This window comes from Hibiscus syriacus, unplaced genomic scaffold, assembly GCF_006381635.1.
Source record: "Hibiscus syriacus cultivar Baekdansim isolate YM2019G1 unplaced genomic scaffold, ASM638163v2 tig00016563_pilon, whole genome shotgun sequence".
NCBI classification, from domain to species: Eukaryota; Viridiplantae; Streptophyta; class Magnoliopsida; order Malvales; family Malvaceae; genus Hibiscus; species Hibiscus syriacus.
Genome location: NW_024062387.1, coordinates 936693 through 963063, shown reverse-complemented (window position 1 = coordinate 963063; position 26371 = coordinate 936693). Strand labels below are relative to the sequence as shown.

The following is a 26371-nucleotide window of genomic DNA, read 5'->3' as shown; positions in this document are numbered from 1 at the left end:
AACTAACGAGCGACATAGATCTTACTGAAAACGAACTAAAAGTTCGATGACTGTACTGCAAGTTTCAAAAGTTGGGTGACCAAAATGTAAGCTCCATAAAAGTTTGGAGACTATTTATATACTTTACCCTAAAAGTAAATAATATTAAATACTTAACATATTTTATGATACATTTTTATATATTGTATCACTTTTACATATTATATTAATAATAATATCAACTGAATTAAATTTAATATATGTAAATATAATTATAATTTATTATACAAAAATATAAATACGAGGTTAAATTTATTTGTGTAAATATAATTATAATTTTTAGGCTGTTAGGTTTTAATGGATTTCAATATGATTTTATAGAACTGAAATTTTTTTAAAATTTGAATTTAAATCGGATTAGATTGAATTGAGTTTATGATGAAAAACTTTCGATCTAAAATAATAATATAATCATATCTCATATATTTAGAGATAATTACAATAATATTATCTCGTCGTATTTTTCAATTAAATCTATGTTACACTGTCCATAATTACTTTTTTTTATATATATTTAGTTATATTGAATCGAAACATATATATATATATATATATTTAAATTAAAAAAAATCAAATCAAATTTCAAATAAGCTAAAGCCCAACTTAACCCAAATTATGATTCTTCAGTAAAATTGACCCAATACTGTAGAGGGACTAATTACTTAGTATAATACAACACAAAACAAATTATTTAGAATTTATGACATTTATTGCAGTGACTTATAACTCGTCACGTTGAGTTTGAATAAAAATATTATTTGAATAAATTTATCACTGTAACATGACGAGATTGTCATACAGTGTAACATTTACCGGTAAAATACATTATACGGCATCGGCATCGTCATCGTCATCGTTTTCCAGTTTCCGAAGGCAATCTTTTCTACCATTTCCCTTCAGAGACCTAAATGAATTGCCTGCATGCATTAGAGGCACTGCAAATAGTATATTTTTAAGTATGTTATGTTGTACCCTTGGTCTATGAAAATTTGCCATCCCTTCTTCCTTCCAACTGCTAAAACATAGCCACAGGTATGAAAACTGGAGCTCTCGATCGAGCAGTTCGAACTTCTTAGAATTTCAGAAACAGTTCTTTTGTAGTGCAACTCATTGACAACTTTGAGATCCAAAGAGCTTAGTATCATGTGATCGCCTTCATGGAGTCCTTTAAATCGAGAATGGCTTAGGCTTACCCGCTTGGAAGAAGTGCGGCCTTTTCTCGAATACTAAAGTCATCATTAAATGCCAACTTTGAACTTGAGAAGCAACACCCTTTGCATCTTCCAGCATGGAGGAGTCATCCATCTGGTGATTTTGTTCGCCGCCATTCGAACACACGTCAGGGGAACCGATATCGAAATCGCCATTGATACTTCCTTGAAATTCGTTGAATTTCTCGAATTTGATTTCCTTAGTAGGGGAATAGAGGTTCTCCAAGTCCAAAAAATCAACTATTTCGTGGTTGACCTTGGCACATATAGGATCTTTGTCATCATCTGCATTATGATGGGCAGAGGAAGATTTTTCGGAACAAACCGGCTTCAAGAAGTCCAGCAAGGAAGCTTTAACATGCTGATGCAGATTCGGGTCCTCCGGCACCTCGAGAATTAACAATTTTCAGAGAAAATGACAAGTATACCATAATTGCTTGATTCCTTGATAAATTTATGGCTACATTTATCTTTACATAATGAACTCAAATCTATCAGCTTCGATGTAAGAAAGAACTTACTAGTTCTGTCAGCCAAGCTCGATAACACCTCCGAGGTAGGGAAAACATACCACAGTCTGCAAATTGAAAAATAATAGTCAACGAATCCGCATAGGACAATCAGACGGCTAATCTTACGACAATCTTACCTAAATAGATGCACTCTAAGGGAAATGATGAGCATCAAGTCATGTAAAAAGCAAGTTCACAGGTAAATAATGTCAGTCAATTGGCAATCTTATGCTGCAGTTGTTATATTGTACCAGTTTAGGGGGAAAAGTCAACCTTAGCAAGCAAAGACCGGCAGAATATTTTACTATCTGCATACTGAGCATTGCATAACCACATGGTTTCACCACTTTCAAGTGATTTTCCAGGCAAACTATGCAACAATGTAAAACAAGACCGGATAATAAACAGAACACCATGAACAACATACATTAGAGAGTTCCTGAGTATTACCCTTGTCCGGCATCGAATACGAACAACGTGCAGATCAAGTAATACCACTCGGTATTGAACAAATCCTCCGGCAAAAACGCGGCAGAAGGCCTTTTATTTTGATCAGTTTCACCTTCCAACAGAGAATTATAAAGCTCCCTCAGTTGTTCACTCCCATGTAGACCAATTTTGTCTGCTTTAAGCTCCAATGCTTGCACTGTTTTCCTAGTCTTGATGTCTCCATTGTAGTAACCTCCCCATTGAAGCTCCCTGGTGGATTATCAATCAAAGTTAAAAGAAAGACTTGCAAAAATCTGGTTAAATTCGATGAATTCGAATGCGAAAAATGCCCTTGCTGTGTAGCTGATGAAGACCAGAAGATTGCATAGCTCCATTGGATGCTCCTTACGGCCACTGCAAGTTGTTTCGTTAAGTTTTCTAGAACCCCACCAAGGTGGTTTATAGCAGCATTAGCCATTTGACTGGAATTTTCAACTGGAAAAATGTAGAAAAACCATTAACACAAAAATCGAACCCCAAGCTGTGACTGTTCTTTTCTCAGCTAACCAGGGTAAGATTTCTTTGCTTTCAGCAGACCGGATATGTCCAAACTGAAAAGGCCAAGACAGGACTGAAGACAATTGTTGGAGCTTATAATATTTCTTTCTTTTTTTGTTCTTTGTTTTTAAGATTGCAAGGCCAAGAATCTTTGAATGCAATAAAAAGAGAGTGCAGAATAATATGGTCACATGTTTTTAAATAAAGGCTTAATGTTCAAACTAGGCCTTTTATGTCAAATAATTGTCTACATTTTTTTCTATCCGAGTACTTAATGTTACAAACGTTAGCACTCTATGTGCCCGGATCGTCAATGTCACTAGTTTTCTCCGTTAAATGACATGTGTCATAACTTGGTAATTTTAAAATTTTTATATAAAATTAAAAAAATAAAATTATATATATTTTTAAAAAGAAAAATATAAATTTTGAAATAACCCATAAACTTTAAAAACTTTCATTTCAACTCCTAAACCCACGCCTACAGTTGCTCTTTGCCGTCGAAGAAACTCCACCCTACCTCCCGTCCCCCCGGTGACCAAAACCTCTATGAAGTCGTGATCGATTGACGATCGATTGACGACAAATCGACGTTTTAAATCCCTCAAACCCTAGAATGAAAATTGTGATATCATGCGATTCCGATGGTTAATTGGCCATAACTACGACGGCATATAACTAGGATGATGGCAAGGATTACGTCGGAGGTAGTGATTGTGGCCAGAGAGGGTTGTTACGGAGGATTAAGGTTAAAATTTGAGATTTTTGAGTTGTTTTATAATATAAGAAAAGTTGGAATTTTTGGGGAGTATGTTTTTATATTATGGATGTGATTTATAATATCATGATGAACTTGAAAAATATTACGATACGATTATTACGTTGTATTACGATCGTAATTTAATATTATATTTTTTGGAAAGATATACTTTTCTAAATTTAACATGATATAGTATTTTTTAATGAGAATTAACATAATTTAATATTATGATGGTTATTTTATAATAAAAATATATATAACAATTTCGGCTATTTATTCGTAATATTTCTAATGAAAATTATGTAAAATGTGTTTTGTAAAGCGGTTTTTATAACTGGACTTTAGCACGAATCACAGGTCACTGGCCCAAATCTTGTGTCCGATTGGGTCTATGAGCCATCAAGAAACGCCCATGACATGTTTCACACGTGTTTCCTCACATGTCTATCGATCTCGCTCAGCGACAGCGTTAATACGCTATCTCACACACGCCCCATTCGTGCCAAGCCCTGAACTTCACACACATACACGCTCTTCAACCCCGCACACGCGTGAAACCTTATCCGTCACGCGCTCCCCTCTCTCTTACTCACGCGCCCCCGTACCCTACCCGGAAATAGCCCTGTTCTCCACCCCTACTTCCTCTCTGCTACCATTTAGCGTCTCCGGGGAACAGTCTTCTTAACCAATCTGGAGATGGCTCCGGCTGCCGGGAATATTGGTCTGTTCGCATAAATCAGTCCGTTGGGGAGGAGAACTTGGAATTCGGATAGACGAAGAAGGACTGGGGATATTCCGGATCTTCATTTCAGGAAAATTGAAGATTTGCGTGAGAGTTACTGGAGAAACTGAGGCACTGCTTTCAAGGTAATGTTCTTGGGATAAAACTTTCAAGCTGGGCTTGGCCATGTTTGTTTTTAGTCGATTAGTTCTCCAATTCTTTTGGGGAACTTGTTTTTCTTGAAGTTCTAGAGTGAATCCTTCCTAAGTTTGCCTAGGATTAACGGCTAATTTACCACTGAGAACTCTGTTAAGTACTTAATTCCCTTCATGTGATTGCTGAGGAACTGTTGTATAAGTGAAAGAAGATAAAATAAAGAAAAATTTACTCTTCTTTTGTTTTGGTTTTTGTTGTATTAATTTTTCATGGAGGAAAAATTAAAATCCAATCCAAATAATACAAGCAGTTCGGCAGTTCCTTAACTTGACAACTTTACGGGGATATTTGATATTTCTAGGCCTAAGAAGCCTATTAGGTGCCTTATAATAATTGTTGTTATTATCTTGGTCACTGTATAAAGGAAATGTAGAATTGCAAGGTTGAACTACATTTAATTGGCGAGTCCTTTCTCCTTCTGTGAAATGATATGAATAAAGTTTTTATTTAACAGGAAAATGGGACAGAAATCAGCAGATCTGGTTGTTCCATTGTAAGAGAAATCTATGCAGAGAAGTTATATTCCTGAGGTATTTTGGAGTTAAGGGCTCTGGATTAGAGTGGAAATTATGGCCACTGATATGCAGAACCTGATAGGAGCTAATGAGGAAGATGATGAAGAGGAAATTGACATGGATGTAAAAGATGAGGATAATGAGGATCAGGTGAATGGAGAGAAGCATAGTGCTGCACAGATGATGTTGGGAGCTGATGGAATGATGACGAGTGCTAGTGGCCAGTTTCAAACCCAGCCGCAACTTCAAGAGCAAGTCGGCACCCCAGGTGGAGGAGCTCGGAGATCAAGACCACTAGAAGAAAAGGAGCGAACAAAACTAAGAGAGCGGCATCGAAGAGCTATAACAGCAAAGATCTTGGCAGGGTTGCGGAAGCATGGGAACTATAACCTGAGGGTTAGAGCTGATATAAATGATGTGATTGCAGCTTTGGCCAGGGAAGCTGGCTGGGTTGTTCTCCCTGATGGAACCACTTTTCCATCCAAATCTCAGGTGCTTTTGAATGCATGGATTTTATCTCTTAGATTGAACACTTAGTTCATTCAATATGTACAGCATTGAGATGTTGCTAATTCAATAGGTTCATAAAATTTTCGATTGATAAACTTTAATCTTGCATTATATATGCATATTAATTGTTTCCCTACACAATATTGATGGTGCATTAGACATTGAACTACAACTCCCTTTAATGCTTCTTTGATCTTTTTATTCTGATGAATCTACGGTAAATCCAATTGGGAATATTCTCTCTTTGCAGGGTTCAAAGCCTGCTGGTGGCACTTCTGCAGGCATGACTTCGTCCTCCTCTCAGATGCTGTCACAACAGGCTCCACCTACCTCCTTGCACGGAGTCTCCTCTCGACATTGCACCTCAGTAGAGTACAATGCTTGTCATATGAAGGGTGTTTTCTTGCCTACTCCTTCACTTTATGATCTATCCCCAAGTGCCCATTCTCGAAGTTCAGACATGGTTGGAGATGGTGAAGAACAAACGGAAAGTCTTCCTCTTATTGCTGGCTCCGTGGAAGCGATTAATGACAAACAGGTATGCGAGGGTTATATAAGGCACATGCGAACAATGACCTGTTCCTTTCAGGTTGTTGATTTGTTTATACCAAATGATGTTTGGAAATTGGATATGCCATGCGTTGTTAGCACTCGTGTGTCAAAAAATATAATTGATCCATATTTATATTTAAACGATACAGTCTCCCCCCAAAAAATAATTAAATGATATGATGTGTTTTTTTCTGATAATTTTATGTGCTTATTTTCTCTTCTAACCTACAATCTTTACAGCTTATTGGACTTCCTCCTAAGCTACCAGAACGTGATTTTGCTGGCACTCCATATGTTCCAGTTTGTGTAATGCTACCAGTGAGTTTTCTAATTTGAGTTGCTTCCTCTATATTTACATTTGCTCATAATTACTCTCAAACACTTTATAGCCTTTTTGTTAAACGAGGATGTGTAACTCTTTTTCTGTTTCCCTCAGAGTTTGGGTTTTCTGATGCTGAAATGTTTCTCCAAGCCAACGCAATGCCAAATTTCTCAATTTTTAAGATGCTTTCTTAGTTTCAGTCAAATGATTTACTTCAATTGTGTTAGGTGTTTCTGGTTTGTTGTAATGGTGTTTCTCCATATGAGAATATTCCGTGTTTTCATATGTATTCGATATTATTATTAATAAACTATGAGGTACTCTTTTCTTCCTTCCAATGTTCGTTAACATACTTATTAGTATGTGGACGAATACAAAGGGAGTTTTTAATGGGGCCTCCAACTTCTATAAAAAATTTACTTCGATTGTGGCAGTTGGGGGTCGTCAACATGAAGTGTGAGCTAGTTGATCCAGACAGACTACTAAAGCAGCTAAGAGTATTGAAATCAATCAATGTAGATGGAGTCATGACTGACTGCTGGTGGGGAATAGTGGAAGCTCATGCTCCTCAAGAATATAACTGGAATGGTTACCGAAGGCTCTTTCAGATGGTTCGTGATCTTAAGCTTAAGTTGCAGGTTAGTTTTTAATTGGGAATTTGTATATGGTCTAATGGTTTCTCATTGACTGAGGTGGTACTCAATATCTGTATTTGACATCTGTTATGGTAAAGGCCTTTATCGTATGTTCTATCTTTGATTTCATTCCATGTATTTACTTGAGTTATTTGTTAATATGAGAATAAGATTTGATAGGCCCCCATTGTTTAGGCTGATCTTATCCCCCAAGTGTACTATAGTTCAATTCACCCTGAAAGTTAGTCAAAAGCCTCTTTACTTGCCTTTTTATCTTGCAAAGTTCGTCTAGATGTCAGCTTTAGCTGATTGTTGTGCATGATGAGTATTTGATGTACTTTTTGAATCTCTATGTGTGTCAAGATGCCTGTGTACTGCATGGCAGAGTAATATGCCTTTGGTGAATGCTGTTGTGATGCAATTTGTGAAAAAGTACACCAATGTAATTGATGTTTGTATTATGCAGTGGTATGCCTTTGGAGGGTAGGTTGCAGTTAGGTTTACTTCATCGTAGAACTTGGGTCAAACTTTTGAATGTTGGAAGGAAGTTCAAAATTTCAACATCTTACTATTAACAGAATAAAACAATCCAAACACCTAAAACTTAATTCAGATTAATAGCTCTAACAATTTAGGACTGGCATGCTTATTGTTAAGGTGTCTGAGATAAGTGAATTTGCCATTTGTAGATCATAAAGTTTCTTTTTTAAATGATGCTTGGCTTCAGATATGGGATAGGTATGATGCACCATTTTAATTTTATCTGTCCCAAGTGTAACAGTTATCTTATTGATGGATCAGGTTGTGATGTCGTTTCATGAATGTGGTGGCAATGTTGGTGATGATGTTTGCATTCCACTGCCCCATTGGGTTGCAGAAATTGGTAGAAGCAATCCTGACATATTTTTCACAGATAGAGAAGGAAGAAGAAACATGGAATGCCTCTCATGGGGAATCGATAAGGAGCGAGTTTTAAGGGGCCGAACTGCTATTGAGGTATTAGTTTTTGATATAGCTTTCAATACCATCATGTACATCATGCAAATTCCTCTGTTGTAAATCACCAAATTCATTTGTGACCAACAGAAGCTAGTTTTATTAATAAGTTCTGACTATATAATTGGTAATGGATTTGGGTTTTATCTCATGTTAAAATCAACAGGGATACAAAACAAAGTGACTTCAATTTGCTATTTTCTGATATTTACTTTTGAGGGATACCGTAAACAGATATGTTATGCTAACTTGATTTGCTCTTTCTTTCCTTCACTGGCATGCTAGTATTTCCTTAAAGGATGGGCTTTTTGATGTTTTTTTGTTGGGAAACATAGGTATACTTTGATTTCATGAGAAGTTTCCGAGTGGAATTTGATGATTTTTTTGTGGACGGTATCATATCCATGGTTGAAGTTGGACTAGGTCCCTGTGGGGAGCTACGATACCCATCTTGTCCAGTAAAGCATGGATGGAGATTTCCTGGGATTGGGGAGTTTCAGGTAATTGTTATTACAACTCGACTATCAACTTGTGCATTGTTTAAAGCTATCATATTCTCACATTATTTGATGGCTGCTTATTTAGCTTATTGTGCTTGGAAAAATTGACAGAATTTTGCTTGTAACATCTGATTCACTAGTTCAATTTTTTAAACCTAAATGTGATAGCTGATTTTAAGTCTCTGTTATATAGTTTAATATACGACTTTGCTGCTTTATATATGTATTGCCAGTCCTACATGCTTCAATCAGATACATTTCTTAATTTTCATGCACCTGGAAACTTAGCCTACATCTTTGCTCCCTCTGTTGTTCTCTCACCCCAATTATGTCTACTGTCTAGAAGTAATAAAAAAGGTGATTAATCATGTTTTCTAGGAACCTTTTAGAAGGTATGCTCAGTGTTTGAATCTAACCCACTCGCGGGAAAAGTTGGTTTCCTTGCAGGTGATCTATTGAACTTTAGTGCAAGTAATCTCATCATGATTTTAGTATTGCTCCATTGCTAGCCTAGCAAGTTTGGGTTCTCTTTTATTTTTTTGCTCATATTGTGTTCCTTGTACAGTATGTTTGCTTGTTTGTGTTCTTGTCACCCCAACTGTGCCAAGAGCATTAGTTTCTTGTTCTCCTCTGGGCATCATATAGCTCTTTGCTTTTCCAGTGTTATGATCAGTATATGTTAAAAAGCCTGAGGAAGGCAGCAGAAATGAGGGGACAGAGCTTTTGGGCTAGAGGGCCAGATAATGCCGGATCATATAATTCACACCCACATGAAACTGGTTTCTTTTGTGACGGAGGAGACTATGATGGTTACTACGGAAGGTTTTTCCTTAATTGGTATTCTCAGATATTAGTCAATCATGGAGACCTGGTACTCTCATTGGCAAAATCAGCTTTTGAAAGCACTTGCATTGCAGTAAAGGTGAGTCAGCTTGCAATGATATGTCTTACACCCGACTGAGTATTTTCTTATTACCCTCTAAAATTGATTTTATGATTCATTGTTTGGACTGATAGCAATCTCCTTTTTCTTGACCCCCACCCTGATGCTTTTTCAAAAGTGTTGTCCTTTTCAATCCTCAAACCCCATCAAGCCCGGTGAACTTAGAAGTACTCTAAGATTCAGTTCTTGTTTCATGTCTTAATATCAAACAGTTTGAACATGCTATTGTTGTTTTAAGAGTACTCTCTAGCTTGAGTGTTTAAAGCAACTGTCGGCAATGAAGATTTTAATTGATATGGTATCTTATTCAAGTTCGATTCTTATATCAAGAACTTGGTTGTGTAATCAAATTCAATGAGGGTAAGTTGTTGTATAACATGCTCTCACGTTTTCCTTTTTTTCTGCCTTTTGAAATGCTATGTATCCATTTTTTGTCAAGATCATTTTAATCTGCAAATGAATAGTAACTCCCCCTTCCTCTCGTCTTTCTCTTTCCATTTCCTGTGTATTTTTTCCCCTTGATTTATTTAGAAGTTTCCTCCTGCTGTTAAGTTCAGTTGAATGCAAATTTTATTACCTTTTGAAAACTAATTTTAAAAGTTGCTTCAAGGTATGTAGTACTATTTTCTTTCCATGTTTTAATTGCTGCGCAGCTGCCAGGTATTCACTGGTTGTACAAAACGTCGAGTCATGCTGCCGAATTAACGGCTGGATTCTACAATCCCTGTAATCGGGATGGTTATGTTGCAATTGCTGAAATGCTACATAAGCATGGAGCTGCTTTAAACTTTGCATGTGCTGAACTTCACACCTTAGAGCAGCGTGAAGACTTGCAGGAAGCACTGGCAGATCCTCAAGGTTTAGCCTGGCAGGTGAGATTTTTGGAGTTCCTAGCAAACCTTATTATTTACTTGCTCTCACGTTTTACTTCTCTTCTGGATGAACTCTCTTTTCTTTGAAAAATATTACTATAAATCCGATTGTTATATTCTTCATTCAAATCCAGAAAGCTTAGTAATTGTCCGTTTTAGGTGCTGAATGCAGCATGGGATGCATACACTGTGGTTGCAAGCGAGAATGCTTTTCACTGCCATGATAGAGTAGGCTATAGCAAAATATTGGACATTGTGAAGCCAGTAAATGATCCAGAAGGGAGACATTTCTCATCCTTTACTTACCTTAGGCTCACCCCACTTCTCATGGAGAGACACAATTTCGCAGAATTCGATCGGTTCGTTAAGCGGATGCACGGTGAGTTGCTGAATCTATTTTCACTTCTGAACAAACTTCAGTTTCACTTCATAGTCTCTGAGGCAATTTATCATACTAAGTAAAAGATCAGATAGAGCAAGACAATGGCATGGGGGAAACTGATTGACTCTTCTTGCTGCAGGGGAAGCAGTACTAGATCTCCATGTTTAATAGCAGCAACGAGTTGAAAATCTCTGAAAGTATTGTCATGTATCATTTCATTTTCCCCTCCCGCAACCAATGCTGCCTGTAATTGGGGAAATGGTGTTCTTATTTTTAGTTTATTTAACAAACGCATGTAAATGATACCATGGATTACAATGGTGCAAAAATTTTATTTTTTTTTCTTTTTTCCTTAAACTCATTAATTTAAATTTAACTATTTTTTAAAAATAATGGAGATGCACTTGACCGTATGGGGCTTAGTTCATCCGTCACTAGTTTCATATATATATATATATGCAGTTTTTGAATTGTTTGTGATTTTGTAAACCTGTTTAAAAATCTGGATCTGTTTTTTATCTATAAATTATCCGAATTAAATATCAGAATTAATTGTATTAATGTCTCTAAATTATGTCATTGATTTATATTAACCCTTAAAATTTAAAATATATTGAATACCCGAATAAATTGTACTAATGTCTCATATTTAATGATCCAATGATAAAAGTTAAAAAAATTAAAAGGAAAAATTGTTGGAAGTTTATTTTTTTTGGATAATTCAAATTTTTTATTACCCAAAGGCAGTAAACTGCACAAAACAATAGAGTTAGAAATACAAGAAACATCCAAAAAAACATAAAGGCAATTAAGCCATCATACAATACCCCATTGGTTACAAAGATTAATATTAACATAGCCTAATCTACTAATATTTCTACCCCTTAGATGAAGACCAACCAATTCCTTAATAGCATTGAACATTTCTTCAATAGTAGAAGAATGGCTTTGAAACAACCTCTTGTTTCTTTCCTTTCATATAGTGTAAATCAAGGCATTAGATGCAACTTTCATGATGGTAGTTAGTAGGGATTTACCCTTCCAACACGCATCAGCCCAATCGAATAGAGCATCCCAAGAAGGATGTCTAAACCGTAATCCATTAAGAGAAAATAAAGTAGACCATAGGGTGGAAGCAACAGTGCACTCAAAGAAAATATGGTCTCTAGTTTCCATAGCAGCAGCACAAAAAATACAGTTTATGTCATTAACAATCCCCATTTTATGAAGCCTTTCTTTCGTAAGAAGACAGTCAAGAAAAGCCATCTAAACTATAAGGCTATGCTTAGAAATGAGACGAGGGAACCAAAGTAAAGAGTGCCATTGAACTTTATGATTTTTAACTCTAATTTTGTTCCAGAGGATATTAACATTTGGAGAATGAGAAGACAAAATAGAGGAAGCTTCAGTCCTCAATTGTTGGAAGTTTAATACTAAAATTGAAGTATTTTAAAACTTAGTGTCCTATTCGATACACAGACTAAAGTTCAGTGATTAAGGCGAGAGTTTACCCAAATATAAATAAACATCCTAATATTTTTCTTCCGTTCTGCCGCGCAGAGGTGAGACCGCCTTTTTAAACCTAATTGAAACTTTAAAATCTTTTCGCATCCTCGAATCCTTATTTATGTTAATCTCTTTCTTGCAGCTTCGGAGTTTTGTAAGATATTTTCTGTTGGAGTTGTTTAGTAGGCGAGAAAGCACGTTGAGACTTCTGCTTTCTCCCCTCTTATTGTAGTCAAATTCTGTCTTTTTTTTTTTCTGGAAATTTGTTTATTTTTATTTTGCGTGAAATAGCATGAAGTTCTGCCTTCCTTTCCTTTCTGGAATTTGAAGGTATAAGGATTGGTTTCCTGGAAATGATATGCTTCAACACAGTTTATTTGGTTCCAGAGCTGAAACCTGAAGTTCATGATTCCGAAATCCATCTTTCTTTTCTCTAGAACCAATTTGAAGTTTTATTGATGTTGGTGTTTTAGCAAAACCTATTGCTTTTAAACAGTTGAGTAGGTTATAGAATAAGTATGATTGGGACCAGTGGCGGATTCCGATAAATCTTTAGGGTGGGCACATATGTATTAATGACAGAAAATTTTCATATGGAGTAGGCATAAATAAATTTGAGGTGGACACCATCAGTAGAATGGACTACTAATCTAAAGAAACCCAGAGCATCCGCCACTGATTGGGACATACTTCTGTGATTGTGCTAAATTCAATATGATGAATTTTAACCATCTGTTTGGATCCTTTTAACATCATGCTATTGTGCCATTAATGTCTACATTCATATTTTAGAGATGTTGAGCTACTCAATCTAACTTGTCATATTTGGTTCATAGTTTGTTTCAGTTAAAAATATTAGTGTTGGATGGTTAAACCTCATCAAATTGAGTTTTACTTGTTTTTAATGCTTTCTATCTGAAAAGAAATGCTATAAAATCCCAATCATTTCTCATCTTGATATTCCACAAAATCCTGTGATTGTTGATTTTAGATTAATACTCAATCTGCCTCTTGTTTTTTTGTTCCTTGTTTAAGTTTGCTTGAAATTAAGTCTGCAAATTTCTTAGCGAATCTATGGTGAAGAAATTGCGTGGGCATGAATGTACGTCCTTTTGTCTTGTGATTTATCTTCCATTTAAAGTATCTATAAAGCGACTTATTTCCATGTGTTTACACAAATGACATTTCCTTTTTTCCATTTTGTGGCCTAAGGAGTGGGATGGTTTTGCAGTTTAAGACAAGATTTCATGTTCCATGGTAACATGTCATGAAAGTATAGACCCCAAGAATTGGAATCCTTCATTAGTCAAAATGAACTACATTCTACTCATATTCAGTATAGTTGTTTGCATAATTTGCTTGCCTTTCTTGGAATCATAATTTTCATGCTGAGCGATTCATCTTTCAGGTGATGGCTCCAAGTCAACCTAATACAGGCCTTTTTTATGGGCATAAACAGAGGTCATTTTGTCATCAAGAAGGAATTGGCTCCCCGTCCTTCTAATAGAAAGGGGGTAAGATTCCATATTTCAAAGTTCTGATGCAGTTGCCTTGCACTACCCCAAGTCCCAATTTATGCGAGGATATAATGGTTAGCTTATATGGTGAAGTTTTTGGCAAGTTACTTTTAGAGTGCCTTCTTTTTATCACGAATGGCGTATATATCTGCATGTTTCTCGCTGTCTCGATGGTACATCGATTTACATTATTGATATAGTCTGTGTCTCTGTTGTAGAAAACCAGCAAGAGAGTGCACTTTGTAAGGAGTCTAATAAGGGAAGTTGCTGGCTTTGCACCGTATGAGAAGAGGATAACCGAACTTCTCAAGGTCGGAAAAGATAAGCGGGCATAGAAGGTGGCCAAGAGAAAGCTAGGCACTCACAAGAGGGCCAAGAAGAAGCGTGAAGAGATGTCAAGTGTTCTCCGCAAGATGAGGTAATGATAATAGAGTAATTTATGAGTGTTTAGGCTGTTGAACAGTTTCTCGTGTATTTACTACGTTCACAGGTCAGCTGGAGGTGCAGAGAAGAAGAAGTGAACTTTTTTCTGTTTCTTTTATTTTCAATTGATCTTTGTTTAGAGAGCTTTGTAATTTGCTCACACTTCAGAGCTAAAAATTGAGGATGTTGGCGTTTTAGATAGCAAAACTCTAATTACAAGTAGGGGCTTAAACTAAATATTTATTTTCTCAAGTTTCTTTGAGTTGTCGAATTAGAGCAATCATTGGTTGGTTTAAATATGCATTTGATACCTAAATTAGGCACTTTCTCCTGAGTTGGCACTTAAAAAAATTACTTCCAAGTTATCATTCTTATTTCAATTTCATCTATTGTTTTGATATTTTTATTAATGATGCAACTTTTGATACGATGTATGAATTTGAAGGATTAAAATAATTATTTTATTATGTAACATCATTAGTTTTGTTAACGTTAACTTAAGTCTTATCAAGTTAACAGTCAAGTGATCAAAATAGATATTAAATACAATTTTAAAAATAAATGATTTGGTGATGAAAACAGAAATATAATAATAGTCAAATATGATAAATAGAAGTTTAATGTTAGATATAATTTTAAAATTAAGAAATTTAATGTTAGATATAATTTTAAAATTAAATGATTTGATGAAAAAATTATAAATATAAAATTATTTGGTATATTAGTTGGAGGGTAGTTGAGGGTTAAAAAGCCGAAATTAAGTACACGTTTTTTTAAGCTAATGCCTAATATTATTCATGTTTCGGTATCTTAAGAAGTCAAAAAGATTATTTGAATAAATTACAATGTGCTCATTGGGTGGATCCCATTACATGACTTTTGTCGGTCAACAATCGATTATACTAATAAATTTATTAATATGACTAGAAGTTTCCAATAATTAGTTCCGCTCTACCTATAGCTTGCATTAAGGGTAAAGTACACAAATGATACTCTCACTATAGGATATATTTTATTGAGTCCCCGATTATAAGATGTTGTTTTGTTGATTTCCTTTACTATTAAAAGTTACAAAATAGTTATTTGACTATTCATTATATTCCAAATTCTTTCTCCTCCACTAAAAGATTGACGACAACTTGAGCTAAATTTTAATTTGTTGTTTGCGATATAATAATCATTTGAGATTCTGTGATTAAATTTTATCATATCTCAGACAGTACATTAATATCCAGATTAGAATGTCATCAAGTTTTTTAAAGAAGAAAACGAATTTGAAACATAATGAATAGTTGGGTGATCATTTTGTAACTTTTAATAATCGAGAGACTCAACAAAGTAACATCCTATAATTAAGAGATAATTTTATAACTTTTAATAGTCACGAGACTTAATAAAGTTATACCTTATAGTCAATGTATCATTTATTTACTTTACCCTTGAATTAAATATCACTAAAAATATTAAGATATTCCGTTCTAAATGTAATAAAAGGGTCTCGAAGAAAAACAGATGCATTCAAGGGATCAAATGAAAGTTTTCCATTTTCATAGCATTAGAAACACGTGGGGTTTTACGATATATAAATTATGCTGTATATAACCGCAAACATTTGATCCCCATCTGGCAATTCTTATTCCTCGCACTCCACTCATTTCGGTTTCTGTTTTCGGCCTCACGCGGTTAAGCCCTTACCGGTATGAACACCGAAGCAGGTGAATATTTCTAATTTCGGTTCTTTCAGTTAATTCCCGGAATTACCTCGATAACCGGAAAATGCTGGAAATGTTCTTTTCTTCGAACATTCGGTTTAGTCTTCCACCTCTAAATTATGCTCCAAGTTTCTCCAAACTGTGTGAAATATTTTTGTTTTTCTTTGAATTTTGCAGTGATCGAGTTTTTAGGCAACGTTCCGTTGCTGCAGAGATTGCCGAGTTCGTCGTTCAGGATAATAGCTGAAGTCGTTCATTTTAAGCACTATGGTAATTTGTGAAGTTCTGATCCAAATTCAGTTTAGTGGAATATTTGCGATTTGATTTTTTTCATTTGACCCGCGTGACTGCGCCTGTTTTCCTGTGATTTGCTTTGTGTACTACCAAACAGAATCTTTCATCGGGTTAAATCAATCTACAATGAAATATGTTAGAACTGATTATATATTGGATTTGCTTAAAATAATTTGCGTTGCAGAGAAAGGAGACTATGTTGTTAGGGAAGGAGAAGTTGGAGACGGAACATATTTTGTATGGGAAGGAGAGGTCTGTTTTCCTTTTTCCCAATTCCTATTTACTTGCATTGTATTCCTTCCGTTTGGTTGTTTATTTATTTATTTTTCTTTTCATCATTCAAATATGCGTGCAATATATATATATATTGACGAAGGGAAATAGCTAAAATAGGTAACTTCTTAAACAAATAAGCACTGTTTGTTTTTAGAAACAAAAATCTAAACCAAATAGTCCTTTTTGCTGAGCTTCAATTTCGTGGTTTATAGGCTGAAGTATCTGGATCAGTCCATGCTGAAGAAGAAAACCGACTTGAATATCAGTTGAAAAGATATGATTACTTTGGCCATGGTAAAAGCTTTTCTATCTTCTCTTCATGTGATATTTTTGCGATATTTGAGTATTGGCCTGTTTTAATGTAGAATTTCTTTTTGCGTGTGTGTATTCATGTCTGTGAATACTCCTATATTAATAAGGGCTTAAAAATCAATTAGTGATGGAGAAATTAATCCTAAATCGAATATGATTGTGCTTGCTTTTGCAGTTAATTCGACATCAACTCACGTAGCAGATATAGTCGCTTTAACTAAGGTATATCTATGTGCTTTTTAGTTCCCTTTTGCATACTTTACTTGATTAGATCATCCCAACTACTCGCTTATAAAAATGACTCGGTCATACTACCTGTAACTACAGCTGACCTGCCTGTTTCTACCTCATGAGCATTGCACTTTGCTTCAGTCACAATCTATCTGGAGTACAAATAAGACGCATGAGACCTGTGCACTTGTGGAAAGTATATTGCATTTGGAGCCTATAGAAGTATGCTTCTTCTAGTGCCATTTTCTTTTATCTATTCTATTGCCATTCGGAAGAGTGAGAAGTTTTACAGTTCATGTTTTCTTGGTATACTTTTAATTTTGACGTTTGTCTTTCCTTTAAGAAACATTTTATAGTGTCGGAAATGATCTAACTAGATTCTTATTATAGATTATTCTTATAACCTCTATACTTACACTTTGTCTTCTGTTTTATTGAAGTTAAATATATTCCAAGGGATTACTTTGCCAGATGCACCTAAATTTGGTAAGGTTTTTGGAGGACAGTTCATCGGACAGGTATTTTTAAACATCTTTCTCTCCTTTATCCATCTTGTCTAACTGAGGTTACTCACATTTACCATATATGATAACATAAATTAGTATGCTTCCTCCTTATTTGTGTGTGTGCTTGATGCGTTCCGTACGATAGACAATGATATTTCAATTTTCAACACAATTGTTTTAGGTTAAATGATGGATAGTATGTTTTTCATGATTCGTACAAATGATCTAAAATTGCTGGCACTCAAACACCAGGCATCTTGAGTGTTCACCAAATGGTAAATATAGTATGCTGTGGCTCGTTAGTTTATTAATTTATTTATATGGATATATAACTACTTAAATATAGAGGTTGTTATTAATACTGTGATAGTTTCAGCACATAATCTAAGAGAAGAGAAAAGAAAATATAAAGAAACTTTGCTCATTTCATAATATGCGAGTATGGTGATTGCTTCTGATTTGTCAACATTAAGTGATTTAATTAACTTGATGGACTTGTAGTTGTTGTCTTAGTTGCTTCCTGTTGATTATCATGCTGTTTAAACTGAGGTAATTTCATTTTTTTTCTCGTCATTAATTATTCAGGCACTGGCTGCTGCATCAAAAACGGTCGATTCTCTCAAAATTGTTCATAGTTTGCACTCTTATTTTCTTATGGTTGGGGATTTTAATAGTAAGTGCCTTATCTGTGAGCATTATTGCAGTAAATGGATCCATTATACTTTTTTGGTTTTTGGAAATTTCCTACTGTTGATTTGTTTACAGTTTAACTAAATTTTTGCATGACACTATAATCCCATATTTTCAATCTTCATAGCTCTTAACAGTTTGAAAATGTACAATCTAGTAAATTTCATTCTTCATTCTCTATCTTCCTGTCATTTGGAAGGATAACCTGAGAGATGCAAAAATTGGTGCCATGTACAAGTAGATAGAAAAAAATATTAAACACGTTACCTTCTTTCATTTCTTAAAATGAAAAAAACTTGCAGTAAGCTGGATAAACAATTTTGTTTCGCATTTAGCCTCCAAAAGATATCAATTCGACCCTGTTGCTTAAAAATTTGTCTTAGAAATTATGGTGGGGGTGAAATAATCGATCATGCTGTTCTAGCTATGAGTAAAGTTTTTTAACATCCTTCATATCAAGAAAAACTAGTACCATGAATAAATCATAGCTTTTACATTGTTTTTGCTTATTGAATTTTGCATGTTAAATCACTGATTCATCTTGAGATTATAATTAGCGGTTCAAGTGAAATTTTTCGCAATAACAAATATTTATATCTTTACGTACTTTTTTTACAGTACCTATAACATATCAAGTTAATCGTCTACGCAATGGTAGAAACTTTACTACCCGTAGAGTAGATGCAATACAAAAGGGAAACATCATATTCACATTATTAGCCTCCTTTCAGGTATGAAGCATCTTCCTCGTTTTATATTCAAAGGCTCCCATCTGCTTTCGTAATTCTTCTATTCTTGACTCAATTAGTTTTTCATATGAGCTTGAGTGTTAAACAAATATTGACAGGAAGGCATAACTGTTATATTATTGTATCTGTGAAGAACTATCATGGTCTGCTTTTTCATCTTCATGGAAGTCACTTTCTGTTATACTCTGTAGAATGATATCAATGGGATAAAATGGTATGAGGGGAGGTTTTAAATAATGTTAAGTATAAGTAGATATGCTCAGCAGTTCTAATTATGTTCTTTTATGAAGGTCCCGATATTGCTTATTCTGTTCTTTTACCAATGCATTAGAACACGAGTTGAATTTTCCCTTTTTAACTTGTTAATAATCCAATTATGTTATCTATAAAAGTTACGTGAAGAAGATACTACATTTTTAGGTGCAGAGGTACTTGTTTGCTAATGATGAAATGTACTACAATATGTTATCCAGCAGCCTTTTCTCCGTTTATTATACCTTTGCATAGTGCTTGGTTGGTGTGCAATAGTATCTGGGTCTCGTTTTAGTAAACTTCCTGATCTGTTGTAAAATGTGCTCACATGGTAACTGCTGAATGAGTGGTAGTAGCATCTCAGATTACTTGTACTTTTGCATGTGTTGATCTTACAGAAAGAAGAAGAAGGGTTTGATCATCAAGAAGCAATGATGCCATGTGTGCCAGCTCCAGAAGGGGTAACTAGCATATGTTGTCTAACATATCCAGTCATTTGGTGTGCTGAATAATTGGATAGCATGATTACTTTTTGACCTATTGCAGCTTCTGTCATTGGATGAGATACGAGAATCACGTCTCACTGATCCCCGTCTTCCTATGTAAGAATTTTAGCACTCACAGTGATACTGCATTTTATTTAAATATGTAATTTTCCATGGTTCGAAACTTCAATATGATTTGAAATACATTTGTTTCGTAACTCGTTTTAATCTATACTTTTACTTGATTACTTCTTTGTTTTGTTGTAAAGTTGACATCCACCTAAAAAAAAACTGGGACAAAAACCGTATCTGATGGCCTTATATTTATGTCTTTGGATAGTGTGCTTTTTGTTAGTTTTGCCGTGTTATGTGCAATGCCTCACAATCTTTTGTTTCAGGAGTTACCGGAAAAAGGTGGCCACAACAAAATTTGTTCCTTGGCCGATAGAGATAAGGTTTTGTGAACCTAACACTAAAACAAACCAGAATAAATCTGAACCAAGGTTAGGCATTTTTTTTTGGTGTTTCATAACCTTAGCTTTTTCAGTTGGAGATACAAATGTTATATATTCATATTCATTAACCAATGTAGCTGTCACATTATCATTTTTCAGTTCAGTGTTATATCATATTTGAGAATGATATTTTCCTTTACAGTTTGAGATATTGGTTTAGAGCCAAAGGCAAACTTTCAGATGACCAAGCTTTGCATAGGTGAGTTATCCCTTTAAATGCTAATATTTATGTTTTTTTCTATACATATACCTTTCTACTTTTGCTCTGCTCAAGACTTGCTAAAATTCTCGGAACCTTTTCTGCATATAATGTAAGCTTACTTGAGGTTGTTCTGTCCGCGGTCATGTGGGCACACGCATGCACTCTACTTCCCCATCTTACAAGAGAACTATAAGCAGATCAGGCTTTTTTTTTTTGATTCCATATTTTGCAGATGTGTGGTGGCCTTTGCTTCAGATCTGATTTTTAGTAGTGTTAGTTTGAACCCACAGCGCAGAAAAGGTTTTATGTCAGCTTCCCTTAGCCTGGACCACTCGTAAGCATCTGCTGTAATCTTCGTAATATTGATTATTCTTTTCGTCTGTGGCTCACCTATTCCACAACCCAAAGTTTATTCTCTCTTGCTTGCGTCTATATTTAGAAAATTTATGCATATACGACATTGTTTACTCTTTTGTTCGTGTTTACCAGGATGTGGTTTCACAGGCAACTTAGGGCTGACGACTGGTTATTGTTCGTGGTAGGTTTAAGATGAAGTCTATTCTCAATTATGTAAATGTTTGATTGTTTTCACTTCCTTAATGAAAGAAAATGGTTAATAGAATCAATGTCACGCAGATTTTAAGTCCTACATCCTGTGTCACCCGTGGCTTTGTTTCGGGCCAAATGTTCAACAGAAAGGGAGAGGTAATTAGTTTACCCTTTCTTAATCTCGTTCCTTTTCCACCAAATATCATCATACTTGTTTATCTTGAATTGCAGCTCGTTGTGTCACTGACACAAGAAGCGTTGCTTAGGTTGGCTAGTCTCCCAAATCCGTCGACTGGCTCTAAACTTTAAACTGCATTGTAATATTTTGATATTTGGCAATGTGTTAAGCTTTGTGGTTAAACTTTAAGACCTTTTTGCCTTGAGACTCTTCCGACATAGAAAAGTGCCCCCTCAGGTAAATGTTATTTCCAACAGCAACAAGCTTGTAGGTGGTCTTGTAATGGCCGCCCACTCCTAATATACTTGCATCATTAACCAAGACATCGTGATTCTGGCAGGGCTCACAGCTGGCCTTATTCCTCGAAAGGCCTTGGTAGTCATTCAGGCACCATCCCTCCCTCAGAATGGTTACTCAGCGTAACCATAGAATACAATCAATTTTTCTTCTTTAAGTGCCCCCAGCCAAAAACGAAGAAGATCGTATATGAAGAAGTCACAAAATCAACAGAAAATTTCACGAAACTCATATCAAACCCACATTTAAACGTGAAAAAAAATTAACTTTCTACAATGAACAATAAAATATAAGAGAGATTTTTTATATTCGTGTTTCGGTTTAAGAAACATTCAGGATTTTAAACTTGAAGAGAATAAACAATGGCAACATTTTAATGAAGATATAGTTGAAAAGACGGTGGTGGTCGGATAAGTATGAGAAATAGTAGTAGAGAGTAGATGAAGATAACGGCAACGGTTTGGGTTTGTGCTAAATCAAACAGTAGAGTATGAAATAATTTTTACTTTTAATGATTTTAATTGAAATTGGACGATAACCCCATTACATTTGACTCGTATAAAGGACAGAGTTCTACAAACTAGGGTGCACAAAAAATTCGAATATCCGATTTTACGAAAAAATATCCGAAACCGGATTTGGGAAAAACCGGTTTTTTTAACCGGATCGGATTTTTTTTAAACCGGTTATTTTAACCGGTTTGGAGAAAAAAACCTAGACCGGTTTTTTTACCGGATAAAAAACCGGTTTGAAAAAAACCGGTTTTTATCCGGAAAAAAAACCGGTCTGGGTTTAAAAAACTAGCCGTTAATATAGCCGTTGGGAGGGTTTTGTGACCGTTTTTGACCGTTTTTTTCTTTAAAAAATTACCATTTTACCACCCTAAACATGTATAAATAGGTTGGGGATGTATTTGGTTGATTACAAATTTCTCAAATCTTATTACACAACACTTAAACATCTCTCAAATCTTACTTTTGTAATTTTTTGTTCATCATGAGTAACACGGCTAAATCTTCCGTCGGGGGGAAACCTTGAAGTCGTGAGAGTGATCGAACACACTCGAAACAAAGACATTTGGGATCACTACGATTTATGTGAGATGTCAAATGGCTCGAGGAGGGCGCGTTGTAAACTTTGTCTAAAGTTTCTTGCATCGGAAGGAAACACAACGTTGAAGAACCATTTGACAAAATCATGCAAGGCACTTCGCTCAAGATCAGATCCTAGTCAATCGAATCTTACACCGCAAGGTGGTGTTTTTGTTTACGACAACGAAAAATTACGAGAAGCGTTTACAAAGTTCGTGATTACAAAAGCATTGCCGTTCGACCACTTTGATGATGAAGATTTCACGATAACAATTCAACAACTAATGCAACCACGTTATACTCAAGTAAGTCGTACTACCCTTAGAAGAGATGCTATAAAAATGTGGCGTACGGCGAGGGAAAAAATGATTTTAGGATTCCAAGAACACCGTTATGGTGTGTCGCTTACATGTGACGTTTGGAGTTCCCCTCATAATACCGGAAATTTTTTTTAGCCGTTACGTCACATTGGTTAGATCAAGATAATTGGCAAATGATGAAAAGAACAATCGCGTTTGAATTATTCGGTGAGCCGCATACCGGTGCTAATTTATTTACACTTTTAAAAAGGGTAATTTGTCTTTATAAATTAGAAAATAAAGTTTTTTCTATATCCTTTGATAATGCATCGAATAATACAAACGCGGTTCCAAGATTGAAAATATTACTTTCACCGATTTTAGACGGTGCGTTTTTTCATACCCGTTGCGTTGCACACATAATTAATTTATCCGTGCAAGCCGGTTTGGAGGTTATTGAGCCGATTAGATTAGAATTTAAAACAATGATAAAATCGGTTCTTTGTAACAACAACAAAAGACTAAATGATTATAAACGATTTTGTAAGTCCGTTAATAAAAAAGCTTTGGGTCCTAATTTGGATTGTCCAACTCGTTGGAACTCAACTTAGATGATGATGCATACTGCCTTAAGGCAAAGGGAAACATTGCAAACATTTCACGATCGGCTTTTCGAGAGGGGTCATGTCCCAAACATTTATCCGGATTCGAGTTGGGAAACTATAGCCAAAATAACCGATTTGCTTGAGGTTTTTAAAAATGCAACAACTTTTTTATCCGGTGTTTATTACCCTACTAGCCCGTTGGTTCTTAATCAAATATTTTTGTTGGCTACCTGACTAAATGACTTTGAATTTGAAACCGAAGTTTTTCAAGAAATTGGCTTTGCAATGAAGGAAAAACTTTTAAAATATTTTAAGGAGATTCCCCCCATTTTACTTGTGCCGCCGCTTTAAACCCAACGTTAAATGTTGGTGGGGTTGAAACACTAATTGAACAAATTGCGTTTGCTTTTAATCTAACCGATGATGAACCCAACTTTGTCCAAAACCAAATAAATTATTTTAACAAATGTTTTCGAGACATGTTTGCAATTTATTTAACTAAATACGGATCAAGTAGTGTAATACACGATCAAATGAGAATGAATGCGGAATCATCTAGTAGACGTCCAAGTAACATAAATTTGAATCTTTTTAACACTCTTGTAAATTCCCAATCCAAACGATCACGTACTACCACCCCAAGTAGCGAGTTGGGAAATTACATGTCATGCGATTTTCTATCAAAAATGACATTTGAAGAGTTTGAAAGTTTAGATATTTTGGCTTGGTGGAAAGAAAAGGAAGCACAATTTCCGATTCTAGCCGCCATGGCCCGTGATTTACTAACCGTCCAAGCTTCTACGGTAGCTTCGGAATCCGCTTTTTCTGTTAGTGGCAGGGTTATATCGCAACGGAGATCAAGACTAAGTCCCGAGTCAGTGGAAGTATGCATTTGTTTAAAGGATTATTTGGATGGAGCGGCTCGTAAGCAACATATCACCACCTAGAAGATGCAATTGATACCGATTTGGAAGCAAACTTACACATTGAAGAAGTCGAACTTGGAATATCCCCTCCAAACGAAGAAGGCGAAGATGATGAAGAAGAGATGGCAATGTAGTTTATTTTATAACTTTATTTCAATTATCGTAAACTTTGTTTCAATTATCGAACTTGAAGTTTTTAAGTATTTGAATTTATCGAACTTGGAAGTTTTTAAGTATTTGAATTTATCAAACTTGTAAGTATTTAAGTATTTCAATTATGTTGAGTTAATTAAGTATTTCAATTAAGTATTTGAATTTATCGAACTTGAGGTTTGATGCTTTCTCTTTGATTCTCTCTTGATTCTAGTTGCTTGATGTTTCTTGTCTTTGATCAATGGCTTCTAAGCTTGCTTAAATACACCTTGAATCACTTCTGAACGTTAGTGATAATTAATGAAGATAATATAGCCGTTTAAGTGTGAAAACATTTAATAAAAATGCTTGGAGCGTGGGGGAATCGGTACCCTCTCATAGGGAATCAGTTTCCTCTCATAGGGAATCGGTTCCCTAAGTGTAAAATTCAAATATTTCGACCGTTGAATAGGGGGGAATCGGTACCCCCTATGGGGGAATCGGTTCCCTCCGAGCATTCTGAAAATCTCGGAGCCAAACCATTCAGTGAGAAATCGGTACCCCCTTGGGGGGGAATCGATTCCCTATGAGCAATCTGAAATATTAAAATCGATTTTTTTATAACCGGTTTTTTAAAAAAATCGGTTTTTTTAAAAACCGAAACCGGTTACACCGGTTAGGATATCCGGCCCCCCAAACCGGTTAAAAACCGAACCGATTATTTTATAAACCGGTTTTTTTTCTATGAGAAAAAACCGGATCAAATAAAAACCGATCCGGATCGGATTAAAATCCGACAAATGTTCATCTCTACTACAAACTAGCAGCTCAGCTAACTAACACTGAGCCAACTAATGAACAATCTACCAACAGCTAAGAGATCAATAATTCGGTTGCTTTAACATTCTCCCTGCTTTTTTTTTTTTACTTTGAATTTCTTGTAAATAAAAACACATCCAATTAACAACCTTACTATCAGATTAACCACCGTTTATTATCTAATATTCACCATACTATTATCAACAGCACTGTCAACATTTCACGGACCGTCACGTACTTATATAGCCCATTTTACACGTAACCGATTAAATATTAGTTCTTAAATTTAATTTTGGGTAAAGTTATAAATAATCTCTAAATTTTTAGGATATTTATATTTTGATCACTCAACTTGTAAAACTTACAATGTAAATACCAAATTTTTAATTCGTTCTCAATAAAATCATGCCATTAACTCGTTAATTTTCACTAACGTGACACTTAATTACCGTTAATCCCTCCTCCTCCTCCTCCTCCAAAGTAAATCTCTTGCAAAAGTAAACATATCAATCGGAAACAAATGTAGAAAACGAACAGAAATCTCTTTGTAATCCTCACACCTCTAGTCCGCAAGCTCCCACTCGGGAGCCTCATTGGCGCAATCTAAATCCCGGTTAAATTAGAAGGAACAACTCCATCGTAGGGCACTCCTGTTTTAGGGCGCACAAATACCCTATAAGGTAGTCTTGGAGAAGGGCATCAAGGGCTCTAGCGGCGGCGCTCGTTGAAGATGGATTAGCGTTGAAAGACTGAGCCAGTAGAGCCGAAAACAAGAAAAATAAGCAGAGAAACGGAACAAGCATGGCGTTAAAACTCATTCACAAAGCAACTGTGTAGGTCATTGAAGCAAATGAAGGGGTGTGAGCTTTTGAGAGAAACAGAGATCCACAGTTGAAAAAGGAGAGGAAAGGGTAACTTAGGGTTCATTTTTTGTAAACGTTGAACTTCAACTTGTAGAAGAAGCCATGAAAGCAAGAAAGAAATACACAAAAGAAAGAAGAAGAAAATACTGGAAATGGTATCAATATTAGTATCAGCAAGAATCCTTAAAATTGATTGAAATATAACACCAAATCTAAATCATAAATATGGGAAATTGAAGGAGAAAATAAACAGAGATTTAGACAAAAAT

The 26371-nt window shown here is 35.3% G+C and overlaps 2 protein-coding genes and 2 pseudogenes across 4 annotated transcripts; 3 read left to right on the top strand and 1 right to left on the bottom strand.

The window, feature by feature from the left end:
• Positions 1-864: 864 nt before the first annotated feature.
• Positions 865-2669, bottom strand: LOC120208505 (annotated as a pseudogene).
• A 1313-nt stretch (positions 2670-3982) lies between these two features.
• On the top strand, positions 3983-11015 carry LOC120208451 (beta-amylase 7-like). The gene is made up of 11 exons (XM_039207736.1): positions 3983-4376; positions 4901-5453; positions 5722-6009; positions 6264-6341; positions 6780-6983; positions 7782-7976; positions 8312-8476; positions 9138-9398; positions 10073-10291; positions 10451-10670; positions 10813-11015. The coding sequence occupies exons 2-11, from the start codon at positions 5016-5018 to the stop codon at positions 10839-10841; spliced, it is 2097 nt and encodes a 698-aa protein (XP_039063667.1). The 5' UTR covers positions 3983-4376; positions 4901-5015; the 3' UTR covers positions 10842-11015.
• Positions 11016-13222: 2207 nt separating this feature from the next.
• Positions 13223-14346, top strand: LOC120208354 (annotated as a pseudogene).
• A 1396-nt stretch (positions 14347-15742) lies between these two features.
• Positions 15743-21549, top strand: LOC120208450 (acyl-CoA thioesterase 2-like). Of its 3 annotated transcripts, XM_039207735.1 has the most exons (18): positions 15743-15834; positions 16009-16101; positions 16310-16377; positions 16614-16695; positions 16889-16935; positions 17041-17166; positions 17385-17462; positions 18036-18123; positions 18759-18871; positions 19540-19602; positions 19688-19743; positions 20025-20129; positions 20284-20340; positions 20576-20677; positions 20833-20881; positions 20980-21048; positions 21124-21307; positions 21411-21545. In XM_039207735.1, exons 1-17 carry the CDS (start codon positions 15819-15821, stop codon positions 21199-21201), a joined length of 1290 nt encoding a protein of 429 aa, XP_039063666.1. In that variant the 5' UTR covers positions 15743-15818; the 3' UTR covers positions 21202-21307; positions 21411-21545. The 3 variants fall into 3 exon arrangements, with proteins under 3 accessions (XP_039063666.1, XP_039063664.1, XP_039063665.1); XM_039207733.1 differs by having other exon boundaries at positions 15791-16101; positions 21411-21549; XM_039207734.1 differs by lacking the exon at positions 21411-21545 and having other exon boundaries at positions 15791-16101; positions 21124-21316.
• The last annotated feature ends 4822 nt before the right edge of the window (positions 21550-26371 follow it).

What these genes read in the sequence shown, in the direction of transcription:
- LOC120208450 (XM_039207733.1), top strand. Translation starts at nt 15,951, where the DNA reads ATGCTCCAAGTTTCTCCAAACTGTGTGAAATATTTTTGTTTTTCTTTG. An exon ending in GAGGACAGTTCATCGGACAG is followed by an intron (nt 17,463 to 18,035) that starts GTATTTTTAAAC and finishes TTAATTATTCAG; the next exon opens with GCACTGGCTGCTGCATCAAA. An exon ending in CATTATTAGCCTCCTTTCAG is followed by an intron (nt 18,872 to 19,539) that starts GTATGAAGCATC and finishes TTGATCTTACAG; the next exon opens with AAAGAAGAAGAAGGGTTTGA.
- LOC120208451 (XM_039207736.1), top strand. Translation starts at nt 5,016, where the DNA reads ATGGCCACTGATATGCAGAACCTGATAGGAGCTAATGAGGAAGATGAT. An exon ending in CTTTTCCATCCAAATCTCAG is followed by an intron (nt 5,454 to 5,721) that starts GTGCTTTTGAAT and finishes CTCTCTTTGCAG; the next exon opens with GGTTCAAAGCCTGCTGGTGG. An exon ending in GGGGCCGAACTGCTATTGAG is followed by an intron (nt 7,977 to 8,311) that starts GTATTAGTTTTT and finishes TGGGAAACATAG; the next exon opens with GTATACTTTGATTTCATGAG.